The sequence below is a fragment of the Mustela putorius genome, unplaced genomic scaffold (assembly GCF_011764305.1).
Source record: "Mustela putorius furo isolate JIRA1106 unplaced genomic scaffold, ASM1176430v1.1 tig00000430_pilon_pilon_pilon, whole genome shotgun sequence".
NCBI lineage: Eukaryota > Metazoa > Chordata > Mammalia > Carnivora > Mustelidae > Mustela > Mustela putorius.
This window is the reverse complement of record NW_025421377.1, coordinates 19,065,913-19,081,033: the sequence shown is the minus strand read 5'-3', so window position 1 is coordinate 19,081,033 and position 15,121 is coordinate 19,065,913. Positions and strand designations below refer to the sequence as shown.

The 15,121-nt window shown below is 33.7% G+C and overlaps 1 protein-coding gene across 1 annotated transcript in view; it reads left to right on the top strand.

Annotated features, from left to right (window-relative positions):
- Positions 1-14,044: 14,044 nt before the first annotated feature.
- Positions 14,045-15,121, top strand: part of LOC101693146 (transmembrane serine protease 11F) — a 76,234-nt gene continuing 75,157 nt past the window's right edge. The window contains exon 1 of the mRNA XM_013062354.2: positions 14,045-14,317. Within this exon, the coding sequence (XP_012917808.1) occupies positions 14,307-14,317 (11 nt within the window). The 5' untranslated portion in view covers positions 14,045-14,306. The remainder of the gene's footprint in view (positions 14,318-15,121) is intronic.

Genomic DNA, 15,121 nt, shown 5'->3' with positions numbered 1-15,121 from the left:
ATATTTGAAAAAAGCTGAAAAGCTACTATTTAACATACAGCATCATTTACTTAGATTTAGTTTTTTTGACAGGCAGCTTATAAAAAATTAATAAAGTCAGTTTGTGACTTCAAAGAAAACTAATCATTTGTTGTTTGTGATCAAATTCAAACTCACAAGTGAAAATTAGAATTTTGGGGGCGCCTGGGTGGCTCAGTGGGTTAAGCCGCTGCCTTCGGCTCAGGACATGATCTCAGGGTCCTGGGATCGAGCCCCACATCGGGCTCTCTGCTCAGCAGGGAGCCTGCTTCCTCCCTCTCTCTCTCTGCCTGCTTCTCCGTCTACTTGTGATCTCTCTCTCTGTCAAATAAATAAAATCTTTAAAAAAAAAAAAAAAGAAAAGAAAATTAGAATTTTTTAAAACTTGCATAACCCCTGTAAATTTTACAGCTTTCCAACATACTTACTTTTTATAATGAGGTTGATGTTGATGTTAAGAAACATGGGTTTCTTGATATTATATAATGAAATGTATTAACACTTGGGAATACGGGGGATTATGTGAATTAAGTGAATCAGTACTTTATAAAGACCCAATGCCTGATGTTACAAAATCATACACATTTAAAGATCCCATCAAGTGTGACAAAGACTGATGGATTTTAACATAACAAAGTACAAAAATTTAATTGATACGTTCTCAGATTCTACATGGCAACAACTCACCTCTTTCATGTTTAGTGTAAAATCAAAGAATATCCATAATTATTTGAAAGCCTATCAAAATACTCTTTCTTTCTAATTATATCTCTGTGTGAGACAGAATTTTCCTAAAATATTTCAGTCAAAACAACACATGGCAATACAGTAAGTTTGAGAGCAAGTAGACCTAGACCTAAAATAAGATTCACATTTTTTTAGAACTCAGCTTTTTAAAAATAAAAATGATATTTTTAAATGACTTATTTTTATTTTAAATAAATATTTTAAATTTCTTAGTTTTAATTTCTAATATAGTAATGATTGATAGGTAGTCCACATAAACTATATTTAAGGTCTTTGGTAATTTTTAAGGTTTGTGTCTTGAGACCCAAACATTTGAGGACCACTGATTTAATTCTTTCCAAAGGAGAAGTCAAGCATAACAGACCTATGTAATGATAGAATGCTAATTCATTAGCTTTAAAGCTAGAGTTTAAAAATATATAAGCCCACAAAAAAATACTACCTGCTGTTTTTTCATTCAGTGACTCAGTCCATGACATATTTAACATAGTGATTATGCATCTGATGACTGTGCAGATCAGACGCTTTGAAATATATAATGCTAGTGCTCTGGGTGATATATTTTGTTTGTCTAATTAATGCTTATCTCCTGGCCCCCAGCACCTAACATAATCAATTCCACAATCACATTGAGGATCTTGAACAAGATACATTTTTGATGATCAGAACTTTGACCCTACTGCAAATGGTCTTGGGTTTGTCATAGGTTATAGGATTAAAATCATGGAAGTATAATTATTTTAGAATAGAAAAGACAGGGGATGAGGTAGTCCAAAATTTCTTTTGGCAGAAACAAAATCAGAAGCCCAGAGAGAAGTAGATAAAATACAAGGTCAGTATGTGATTAATTCTGGAACTGGAATCTGGTTTCCTAGTCAAATATTCTTTTCAGTATACTGCTATTTATTCTCTGTTTTCTGATATGTGAAATCTTTAATCTTAAATGCAAAATATTGACTTACAATATTACTGATTTTTTTTGAGCTGGTGATCTTTGAAACTTTCACCCACTCCCTCAGTCCACTAAGAGTGCTCTATTTTATTAAGTTAATGTTTTGAGGTATTAATCTAGACATGGAAAGAGTCAATGTTGAAAATCAGATTTGGAACATAAGCCTAATTCTCCAGCTTGTACTGTCCTAGCTGCTGCCATATCTGCTTTGTAAAAACCATACAATTTTTACTGTGATTATCTGGGTGAAATTGGAAGGCTAAATGGAAGTCTCTGAGAAATGTAGATAAAAAGCATGAGAAGAGCTACAATCTGAGACCATCTTGCGGTTTATACCTAAAGGAACATTAAAATCTTCAGAATTTTGTTTCTTCTCTCATTTTTTTAATTGTTTCCTGCCCATTTTCTTCTCTCTCTTCTCTACTTCTCCTCTTCCCCATCTCCAAATCTAATATGAATTTTCACATTTTAAAAAATATTCCATTTAATCAATAGGAGGTGTGTTAACAGTTTTCACATATAAAAATCATCCATTTAGCTTTTTGGAATTTTTTTTCTGCACATCTTTGTTGTTTTTTTCTTCTCTTTAAAATGTGTATAGCTTTTTGTATGTGGTTATTGCACATTTCTTAAGGCTATTACTAGTTACATGGTATCACTTTTGCTTTTGTGAAAAGATTTTATTATTATTTTTATTATTATTTTATTATTATTTTTATATTAAGTTGTTGTTGTTGACAGAGAGATAGCACAAGTAGGCTGGAGTTGCAGGCAGAGGGAGAGGGAGAAGCAGGCTCTCCGCTGAGCAGGGACACCTATGCGGGGCTCAATCCCAGGATCCTGGGATCATGACCAGAGCTAAAGGCCACTGCTTAACTGACTGAGCCATCCACCTGCCTCAGATTTTATTATTCACAATTGGTTAATACTGACAAAGTTATTCCTTGCTATATTCACTTTTTGAATCAAGCCACTTTGAATTCTTTTGTTAGTTTAGCTGATTAATCCTTAACTAAATTGGATTTTCTTTTTGTTTTTTAATTTTTTATTTTTAATTTTTTATTTTTTTATAAACATATATTTTTATCCCCAGGATTAGATTTTCTATTTAGAAAATCATGTTGTCTGCAAAGAGTAATTTTCCTACCAGCCTTTCAATGGTTAAATGTCTTTTTACAATTCCTGATATATCACGTTATCGTGAACATATAAAATCATATATCTGAGCATATAATGTTGAAATCCCTCATTTTAACAATGGGAAAAACCATGACTCAGGAGAAATGATAGCCTATATTAAAATTAGCTAGAAAAAGTATGCATATTAATCTGTAATCACTTCCTACGATCCTTACTGAAACAGATTTAAGGTCCCTTTCTCACTTGGTATAAAATAACTGAATGGTTATTTTTGTAGAACTCAGAATAAATCACCCCCTTTAAAATTTTTACTTAAATATATTTCATAAAACTTTAGCTGTGTATAATACATTTTTGGAAATTATATAACAATGATTAAGTCCCTGTTTACAATTGGTCTCTATCATAAACTAAAGAGTATATAAGAGAGAATAATTCATAATATTTGAGATGTATCCTTAAGTATAGACTTCTCATCTTGCTGTTGATTAGGAATCTAACTACAGCTTCATGAGGAAATCCTGGCCAGCGAGCATTGCATCATGACTGGTTTCATTAATGAATTATGGGCATAAAATAACACCCCCGGTGAGAAGTATTTGAATTATGCATAGATGGCGATAGAAATACCTAAGGAATTAGTACACTCAATGGATATGAATGAAACAAGGCACACAGTGTAAAAAGGGATGGAGACTAGTGAACTTCAGTGTTATGTGAATTGGGGATGAAATTAGAAATTGGCCAGAATTCAATGAGAATAATAGTATGTTTTCAGACAGGAAGTACATTTGGAGGAAAAGTTGAAAGATGGTACTCAGGTCAGGTACAGACTTGAAAATGGAAATTCCAAAGAGCAAGGATGGGAGGTCTTTGGGTGATTCCCACCTCTCCGCCTGGGTATTGACTTTGATGTACAATTTTCTCTGTTGTCTAGTAAAGAGGCCAAAAAGAGTAAATCCGCTCTTCCATTTCTATTTTCACCTCTCAATATCAGAAATCTAATTTTCAATAGTTCATGGGACCCTAGGGGAACTACTTAATTCATTCCAGAACAGTCTTTGTAGTTTTGGTTCGGATGGTTAAGGAACAAATTAGAGCAATATTTTTCAAAATCAGTGCTATTATCTGCTAGTACAAAAGGCTGTTTTGTGAAACATATATATGTATCGATATGTGTATGATGTGTGATATAAAATGCATTTTTACTGTAGAACATAATAAAAATTTTTGAGGGAAAAAAGCTGTACCAAGATGTATCAGAACTCTCAATACTGACCAGGAAAAATCTAATGCCCACAAGGATAACTTTAGAGCATGATATAGGAGGTAAGGTGGGGGTGGAGAATAAGTGGGACTAGTCCACCCCCAGCAGGGAGGAATATTTTATCAATTACTGTTGTTTAGAATTGCTGGTGCATGGTGACAAAAATGACCGCACCAACTTTTTTTTTTTTTTTCAAATGAAGACCGTTCTTTATTGCATTTCTTTTCAGGACACTGACATACACAAAATTGAAGTTCATGCCCTAAACCACATAAATAATTTTAAAGATCTACTTCATCAAAATATAATTTACATAAAAATTCAGTGAGTGTTCACAAAGTTATATATCGTGGCACCCTACCACGATCAATTATAGATTGCCCTTCCCACTTAATCCACTTAATCCTTAAATGTTCAGCTCTGTGCCACATACGCCCACTGATGTGCTTTCTGTCACTATCAATTAGACTTGCCTTTCCTACGGTTTCATATAAATGTACTCATTCAATAAGTACTTTTTATGTTTGACTTTTTTCACTCACTAGAGTGTTTCTGATATTATTTCCGTGATGTTGAGGGTATCAGTAGTTCCCTTCTTGTTGCTAAATAGCAGTCTGTTACCTGGCGTGCAACAATTACCCGTTCATCGGTTGGTGGACATTTGGGAACAATGGAATGCCCATAAATTCCTGGTGGGAATGTAAAATTAAACAACCAATTTGAGAAGTGATTTGGCAGTTTCTGACAAAGTTACATATATACTTACAATACAAATCAACCATTCCACTCTTAGTTATTTATCAGAGAAATGAAAATATATATCCACCCTCAAACTTGTACACAACTGTACCTATCAGCTTCATTCACAATAGACCATGCCAACTTCAGTAACTTTCCTTTTGTTTTTAAATTCTTTACAGACATAGTACCCTCCTATTTTCCTGCATGCAGAATAGACTGCTTCTATAACCCCTGACTTCAGACATGGGGTGACACTGCTTCAGAGTGGCAATGGAAATTCCAAGTTATTACATACCAGAGTCAATCTCTATTATCAAGTTATCAATGAAGACTATAAGCCATCTATAAATAAGTTATAAGCCACTGCAATACCTAAAATCAGCCACCAATAAAGGAAAGAAAATGTTTAGAGGAAATGGCTATCCTATTTTTCTCTCAAGTGTAATTTATTAGAAGATTCCTTTTACTTAGCATCCAAGAAAGATGGAGTTCATAAAGAGTTCTGAAAAGCTAACTGCAATTTTTATGAAGGTTTTTTTTTTACTTTCAAAATTAAAAAGAGAGAAAAAGATCATATTTCCAATTTTCAGAAGTTATGTAAAAAATAAATACTAATTGTAGTTTGAAATGGAATAAGATAAATTAGCCCATGTGTGTTAACTGTCCATCTACTATGGGTCTATATCAGATATCAGAAGATACTTCAGAAGGAAAAGATCCACATTCTGGTCTTTTGGATTTCAAATAAAGTTGAAGAGACAAAACTAGAACACATAATAGCAAAAACACGGAACTGTATCATACATTGTAAGTGTTTGAGGAGTCTACCAGTGAAGAAGCTACAAGTTCTAGAACAATATACCACTATTAACTAAATTATTGATTATAAGAATGATGTAATGTTTATTGAGTAACTACTCTTGTTAGATTCTCTTCCAGGTCATCTACATTCATAATTTCATTTGCTATGCACAACTATTCTAAAGGATAGATGCAATTTTCATTTTTCTCTTACAAGTGAAGAAATTGAGGCACAAAGAGATTAAATGACTTAACCAAGATCACAGAATCAGTGGCAGGACAAGAATTTGAATGAAAGCAGTCAATACCCAAGAATTGCACTTTATTTTATTTTTATTTTTTTAAAAGATTTTATTTAATTTATTTGAGAGAAAGAACACACACACACAAAGGGGGAGGGACAGAGGGCAAAGCAGAATCCCTGCTGAGCAGGGAGCCAGATGTCAGGCTCCATCCCAGGACCCCGAGATCATGACCTAAGCCAAAAGCAGACACTTAACTGACTGAGCCGTGCAGCCTCAACCTGCACCCAGGAACTGCACTTTGTGTTACCCTAAACTATCAAAGATTTCATTAAGCGGGTGATAATTGGGTTGAGCTTTTACGAAGTATCATATTTAAGTGAGAGAAAATAATAGAACACTTCAATGAGAAGGAGGTTATAATAACAGAAATTAAAAGTTAGAATGAATATTACATGTTTTAAGAATAACAATGCTTAATTAGGCTTGAAGTTCATGATACAATGTATCATGGGAGATAGAGCTGGGATGAATTTGATTCTCAGAGGATTTTAGAATTTCATTGAGCACATTCTTGATGAGGTAGAAAATATGGGCGCCATTATAAGCTTTCTAAAATAGTCACATGATGAAAGTCATGTTTATGGACAATTAGTCTTTAATAAGCATGAAGGTGACATGGAAGGAAAAAAGAGCAAGAGTCATAGAATTCAGCTGGCAAGGTGTTAAAATAGTGTAAGCTAGATTAAGATGAGAAAAGAGTATATGGACCAAAAAAATAATTTGAGGGAATAATTACCAAAATCATTGGCTAGACACAGAGAATTAAAGTGAGTACTGAGTCAAAGATACCTTTCAAATTTTGAGTGTAGGTGATTAAGACATTAGGTGGCATCACCGTCAATGACATAGAAACCTGGAGGCACAAAAATTTGTTAACTTTGAGATAAGGGATTAGACTGTAAAATTCTCCGAGAGCAGGATGGTGTCACATTTACCAGTTTAGCCTTAGCCATATGAGAGACACAATGCCTGGCACATAGTGGATGGCCAAGAAAATGTTTCTGAAGATGCCTGGCACATAATAAGTGGTGAAGAAAATATTTTTAAATATATGATTAAATATAGTTATGATAAGACAGTGAAACAAGAACTCAACAGGCATCTATAGGACTACAGTTTAATGAGGGAGTAAAGTGGGTATACAGTTTGAGGAATTGTCTGATAGAGGACAGTCTTAAAGAGCCATGAGGATTAATTAATTCATGAAAGAGAAATTTGTTTTGAAAAAAAAAATCTGGAGGAGCTGTAATAAAAACCTCCTACTTGAGGTCTTAAAGGATTTCTTTCAATTCAAAAATTATGAAGAAAAATAAATGCTTATTTAGTACTTGTGTCACAGAACAGTCTCTTTGCATTTAACCCTGCTGGGGGAGCTTATGGGGTGCTGATCAGCTTGACACATTTTTCCTTGCAAAGTCACTGACATATATAGCTAATATGTAAGAATGTAGAATGCATTCATCCATCTTACTCAGATCCAGTATCATTTGATGAAGATGAGACTATCTCAGTCTGCTTAATTCCAAGTGAGAAATACCTAATTATTTTTTGAAAGTGCATACCAGAAAATATTAGATCATATTAATAGCTCATGTTTTAACATGTAGGAATGCTGTACACCAAAACTATGGCAGTGGTATGGGGAGACAAAAGAGACCAGAAGAGCAGATATTAATCCAAAGAGACTTCAGTGATACTTTAATAAAGAATTACATTTTAGAAAGAGGCTGGATGTAGTTTATTAATTAAAGGTATTAGAAACAAGAGCATGCACTTTCTCCCATGCTTCTCTGAAAGACCTAACACTTCTCAATAGGTCTAACTTCTGTTTGTTTCTTTATTACCTATACTCAACCTGTTCCATTCTATGAAGTGTTTATCTAAAACTAGATAATTTTATTCATAAACAATTCACCTAACCAAATATGTGAAATTGCAGAATATAAAAATATGATGGAAGCCAAAACAATAAATGTCAGTGCCCCTGTCAACTGAACCCCTAGCCTGATCATGTTTTTATTCTACTCCTCATCTTGAAAAGATTATATTATATTATATTATATTATATTATATTATATATATAATACATTATATTATATTGTCTTTAGTGCTGTGAAGTGTGTAAACCTGGTGATTCACAGACCTGTACCCCTGGGGATAAAAATATATGTTTATAAAAAATAAAAATTTTTTTTTAAAAATTTAAAAAAAGGGAATAAATCTCAAAAAAAAAAGGTTACTTCTCTCTATTCTATTTTTTCCCTTTACTCTAAAAACGAGTCTAGATATGTGTCTATGAAAGATTGCTTCATTCACACATCTGGTAAAGAAATCTTAAGATGTATTGAATCACTGCTATAGAATTCCTGTGGTTATTTCTTATTGTTCTTTCCATATCTTTGCTACTCTCCTAGAGGAAAAAGTATCAGCTTCTCTACTTCCAACTATTAACCTCATCATGTTTCTAAGTAAGAAAATACTCTAGTCAACCAAACAGCATTGTGCTGCTAGCAAAGGTTAAAAGTATCGTCTTCTGGGAAAGAAACAGGTTAAATTGGGCAGCAGCCTTTTGGCAATGGTCGGAATGAAACTGCCACTTGTGGCCAGCAAGCTGCCAGCTGTCCTCTAGACAATTAATTGTGCACGAACACACATATCAAGAAAACATATCATGGCCCTAAGACAGAATGAATTCCAATAAAGAGAATGAAAGGCAATTATGTCTCTTTGAGGCCAGGAAATGCATCAGTTTTGGGGGAAGAGTTTCCTGGGCAACTGGATCCATCCACTTAAGAGATGAAGCAAAAACCTAGATGTGGAGTTCCCAGTTCAGCAGCTTGATGTTGGGAAACCAGTACGGAAGAAACAGAATCTTACTCATAGTCACGAGCTATGCTCTTCATTGTTTTGCACAATGATGTCCAACATATCTTCTAGAAAGCTTTTCAACATGAGTTTTTTTCTGTTGCTATTCATGAATTTAGCCATTCCTTGCTCATTGGCCATTTCACTGATCCAGGGCATTAATTATCCGATCTTCCTGATGACAGAGAAGCATGCACGTTCTTTGTGAAGACCCAGGGAAACTCTTCCTTTGGCATAGTATTTATGGCCATTTTGGAATTTGCCATTTGATTCTGATGCTATACCTATGCTCAAAGAATTTTTTTAAATATTTTATATCTATTTTTTGACAGAGAAAGACAAAGCAAGAGAGGGGAAATAGGAGAGGGAGAAGCAGGCTTGTTGCAGAGCAGGGAGCCTGATGTAGAGCTCCATCCCAGGACCCTGGGATCATGACCTGAGCCGAAGGCAGATGCTTTACCACTGAGCCACCCAGACAGCCACACAGATTTTTTAAAGAAAGACTCTTTTGGTGAAAGGATCCTTGGTATTAAGAAGTTTGAGGTTGTTCAACTTTTCCCTAATTGACTACCCTAGCATCTAGCACTCAAGTTGGAGATCAGGCTCAAGTTTTTTTCTTTCTAAAGCTGACAGGTTTTAGTTAATCAGTAGTTAGGGACTACTACTCTACAACTCAGGAACACATATTGTTAGACTTCCTCAACCATGTAAAAATGCTCTTACAGATGTTATAAAGCCATTTTTATACATAGAAGTCCTATTCTTTTTAGAAGGCCAGAATTAAAAGTATCATGAAAGAGGATATCTGTAAACTATACATATACTGAAAGTGTAACATAAAAGTTTCCAAAATTTGAGTTGAAATTGATGTAGTGTTTTATCCCAACAGAACCTACCAATTTTTTCCCAAAAGTTAAACAGTTGTCACGTAAAATACTTTTTAATTTCCAAAATTTGAGTTGAAGTTCATATAATGTTCTAGAACAACAGAACCTACTATTTTTTTTCAGAAGAGTTAAACAGTTTGTACATAAAATATTTTCCAAAACTGTCACCCAAAGAATGAAAATAAATGACTGATTATTAGAAACAGAATCTCAGTGCTACTACTATTAGTCAATTCGGTATAACCACGTGCATTTCTTCTGTTTCCCAACATTTAGTTCGATGATAGAGGGATCACAAAGCATAAAAAAGTGAACTCTACATATAAGGATGCAGAAATATATTTTATAATTACTTGTAAAATAATTTGAGCAGAAATATTTTTAAATGTAGAGACTGAGGGGCGCCTGGGTGGCTCAGTGGGTTAAGCCGCTGCCTTCGGCTCAGGTCATGATCTCAGGGTCCTGGGATCGAGTCCCACATCGGGCTCTCTGCTCAGCAGGGGGCCTACTTCCCTTCCTCTCTCCTACTGTGATCTCTTCTTCCTCTCTCCTACTGTGATCTCTCTCTGTCAAATAAATAAATAAAATCTTTAAAAAAAAAATGTAGAGACTGATAAATTATCTTAGATTTATGGACTTAGATAATACAGATATTTATCAGCAAGGAAATCACTTAATATGTCATATTGAAATCATAATAGAATATTTCTATGTCATTGAAGGTGGTTATAATGAAGTAATTGAGCTATTTATATTGAAAAAAATAATTTCCCTTACATGTAAAATATATATTTTGCTTCCAAATAAAACTTTTCTAAAGGAAACAATTAGGATCTGAGGGGGAAAAAAAAACCTATTGGCTTGCACACTAGCTGAAAACCTCCAAAATCTACTTCTTGAGATGAAAAAAAAAAGGCACATTTACCATCTTTTGATCTTCTCGTTTCCATAATTTAATAAACACAAGGAAATGATACATGTAAATGAGTTGATATTAGAGTAAGTGTCTCTAATTTTTATTACCTCAGTTTTCTGGGCAAATAATATCTATTTGTTCTTATAATCTATTAAAGGGAGGCCTTCAATTTGGTTTCCTTTTCCATAAGTCAATGATACATTCATTCTAGTCCATAGAATTCATTGGCACCTTTGAGGTTAGTCTCTTCCTTCCGTGTAATCACCCTTTGGCAGTCCTCATACTTGGGAAGGTATAAAACTCCACTAAATCCCCTTATGTTTTCTCTTCAATGGCAAAATAGTATGCTGACTGACTTAATAAATGCAAGATAAAAATCTAAGGCCACTTCTCAGACCTTGGGCCATTACTAAGTATGAGGCTAAGCTATTTCTTTGTTATAACTCTATTAAGTTCATAAGCTTAACTAATTTATTATAAATTCTGAAATTACAGGGAAATGTATATAAACCTTTTAGATTCTATTCTAAAAGTTATCTTTTTCCTATTCCTTCCTTTCATTTTGGAAACTGAAGAAATGTGATCAGTTTGGGAGTATCTTAACTTTCCGCTTGATGTCATAATGTAATGTCATCTTATTAGTGACTTTCCCTATTGACATTTTGCAACATACACTTATTGTCTTTTGACTGATAATAAATCAATCAACAAGGCAGCAATAGAAACCAGTATTGTTCCTGTACACATGGAGCAAGGTGTGCTGAAGGTACTAAGAACCAATGAAATAAAATTCACATGTAGTAATTTCTCTTCTATAGTATAAATAACTAGTGCCTGCCAACCTTCAGAATTAGCTGATAGTTACTCAGCCTTATAAGGAATATTCTTTTAAAAAATGAAAAAATGCTACATTAATTGGACCTTAATCCATCAATATCCTTAATTGTAGATTACAATTAACATTAATTTAATTAAAATTTTAAAAGTTGTGGGGCACCTGGGTGGCTCAGTGGGTTAAAGCCTCTGCCTTCGGCTCAGGTCATGATCCCAGGATCCTGGGATCAAGCCCAGCATCTGGCTCTCTGCTCGGCAGGGAGCCTGTTTCCCTTCCTCTCTCTCTGCCTGCCTATCTGCCTGCTTGTGATCTCTGTCTGTCAAATAAATAAATAAAATCTTTTTAAAAAAATTTAAAAGTTGTGCAGACATACTAAATAGCTGAAAAGGGAAACCATATAAATGGGAATTTGGAAATTCCCCTTTTGAAGCTCATTGAAAGTAATTAGCAACGTAACACTACTCTTAGAAAAAAATGAGAGTTGGAGAGACTAAAAGACCTAATATTTTTGTGGGCTTTATTATGAACCAGACACTATTTTAACTTCTTTACATTTTTCTTTCATTTAAACTTTGCCCAAGTAGTATCCTCATTTTACAGAGAAAGAAACTAAGATGTAGAAAGGTTAAGAATTTTCCTAAACGTTACATAGTCAGTAGACAATAGCACCAGTAAGTGAACCCAGTCATCTTACGCAGGGCCCTAGGGTGCTGCCACCCCACCATGGTAAAGATATTACCTCAGAGAATAAAGAGGAGTTATTTTACATATTCGCTGAAATCAGAAGAGGAAAAAAACAAAAATAAGGAAAGAAATAGAAAATTTGACATCAGTTAGAAGATAACTTGAGAGAATGGCATAAGAAGAAAGATTCCTGAGAGAAAGAGTTGAGCTGCTTTTTTTGAATATTTATGAATATGAGAAATATATGCAAATCACATCTCATTCCAGACCTCAAAGCTGCTTCTTGTACTCACGTGATTCTTGTATAGCATAATTTTCTCCACTAGAGCCAAGAGTTTATTTTCTCTGTATTATTATTTACTAACATAAAGAGCTGTCTTTGGAGTACTATGGGGTTCAATGTGTTAACGTAATGGATGGATGTTTGGAGAAAAATAGAAAGAAATTTTTCATTAATTAATTTTTCATTAATTACAATATTAATGTATACAAATATAATATTAATTTATTAATGAAGAATATTTTAATTTAAACATTAAAAACATTTTAAAAGCATATGTATATGATGCTGATTTCAAGTTAGCACAGTATTATAATATAGAAATAATAGTGTGTTATAGGCATATTAAAATTAATGTAATTTTTCTAGCACTTTTTTATTAGATTTTTTTAATGATTTTTTACTTTTGGAAAAAAAATCAAATCTCCAAAGAATAAAATTATTTTTTACTAAATTAAGTTATAATTTTCAACATAGGTAAAGTGTTTCAGTAAGTTTTGTGAACTATTTACTCAGAAATTTTTATTCCTTTTCAAAATTATATTGTTATATTTTTTTGTCATATTATCAATGATTACACTAACTGAAAATCTGGCTCGGTTTTTCCATTTGTAAAATGTCTTGGGAAATATATTTCATATTAATGACTTTGTTGAATATTATAATTAAAATGTTAATATTACATTCATATAGCTTATAGTATTTTAAATAAAGGTTTTCTGTAAGAACAATGAAGACTCACATGTAAAGCTTTCTTTTCTTTAATATATCCTGGCTCTAAGCCTTTAAAAGCAGCTCTTAAAATTGTAATATTCATGCTGAAACTTTACTATCTTCACTAGAAGTTCATATATTCAGACCAAGATCTCTGAAAAAATTCAATTATCTAAAACGACTGTTTATAAATACTGAGGTATTCACACACCATTAAGATGAAATATACTATTTTTAAAAAAATAGTTTTATTTATTTTAGAAAGAGAGGAGACAGAGAGGGTGCATGAGTGGGGGGAGGGGCAGAAGGCAAGGGAAAGAGAGAATCCCAAGCAGTAGACTCCCTGCGTGTGGAGCCTAGGGCAAGGGCTCAATATCAGGACCCTGAGCTCATGACCCGAGCCAAAATCAAGAGTCAGACACTTAACTGACTAAGCCAGGCACCCCTAAGCTATTCTTTAAAAAAAAATTGAAAAGTAAAAAATAAAACAATCACATTCTTCTTTTGTGTTTTGGGGGTAAATAAATTCTTTCAATAAAATCTGTAATCTTTAGAACTAAAATGGACAGCAGTAGAAAAGCTAATACAGTCCTGCCATTTTACTTTTGAGCAAAATAAGTCCCAGTGAGCTAAGCAGCTTGCCCAGGGTCGCACCAGCAAGGTGGCAGGGTGCTTGTCTCAGGCCCATAGCTCAGGTTCTTACCACACCACCATACCGCATGGGAAGAGACATAACAATTCTCATGAAGAAGGAAGTACCATCCATGTACTCTAATGTTTTGTTGGTTGTTTTTTTTTTTTTTTTTTTTTTTAAACAAATTGGAGCCACACCTCAATGCCGATCATACCTCCCCAACTGGAAAAGTGTGGTCTTCTGAATCATCAGCAGTTGCACTCTGTGTGCCAGCCACCGCTTGGAGCTTCTCTGTGCTATGAAGTATTAATAATTACTTCACGGAGTTGAACTAGCTGGCACAAAATTGATCATGTTCTTATCGGGCTATATCAGGACTCGAAATCTCAGTCACTAAACACGTTGGACTTGTTTCCTTTCTTGTTGCCAGTGACTCTCGTTCTTTTCCAGCCTCCTAGTCCTGACCTGGCTGATAGAGATCAGATGGTGACTGAATAGAAGCTGCCCCAGTCCTGGGTCCATGATGTACGCGTAAGTACTCAGCTTTTCTCAGTCAGAGTTACCAACAGACACAACTCCTGAGACAGGCAGGACAAATGCTGGCTGGTCAAGAGTGCTTTAAAAATAAGATGGTTTTTTTTGGTTTGTTTTGGGTTTTTTTTTTTTTTTAATGTGCGTTACTATATTTTGGGTTAAAGTTTTATTTTGTTGCTATTTCTACACACAATAATTTTTTAAACAAAAGGAGCCAATGTGTTCCTTTCTAAATAACAGAAATAGAAATGATGTGCAGTAACATATCAAACTATATTCTATTTAAACATTTAGAAAAACCTATGCTTCGAGAGAACGATTTATAATAGTTTAATTTCTTTGGTATGATCAGTAGCTTGGTACAAATTTCTGTCTGTATTGCTTTGTGAAGTATATCTGGAAAACCTGAAATATAAAAGGAGAGTTTATTGGAATTTCAATTTTTAGTTCTAAATAATGAAAAGTGTGGTAGCATTAAGATTATATGTATCATGAATGAAGGATGAAAATTAAAATATTTATATCTAAATATCTAAATAATGATTGAGTTAGAAAAATCTACAAGGTATGTGACATTTTTCACAATTGAACTCCAAAATAATTGATCAAGTAATGAATTTATGGTAAATAAATTTGTATATGTATATACATTTAGGTAATTTCAGGCTATCATTTTATAGACTCATAAATGAATAACTAATATTCGATATGAGTGATTTCGTTCAAGTGCCTGCTTAGTCTAACCTTGTTTCTTCTCAGAGAGATCCTTGACTTCTCTATAGACACCAATTTCCCATGTGG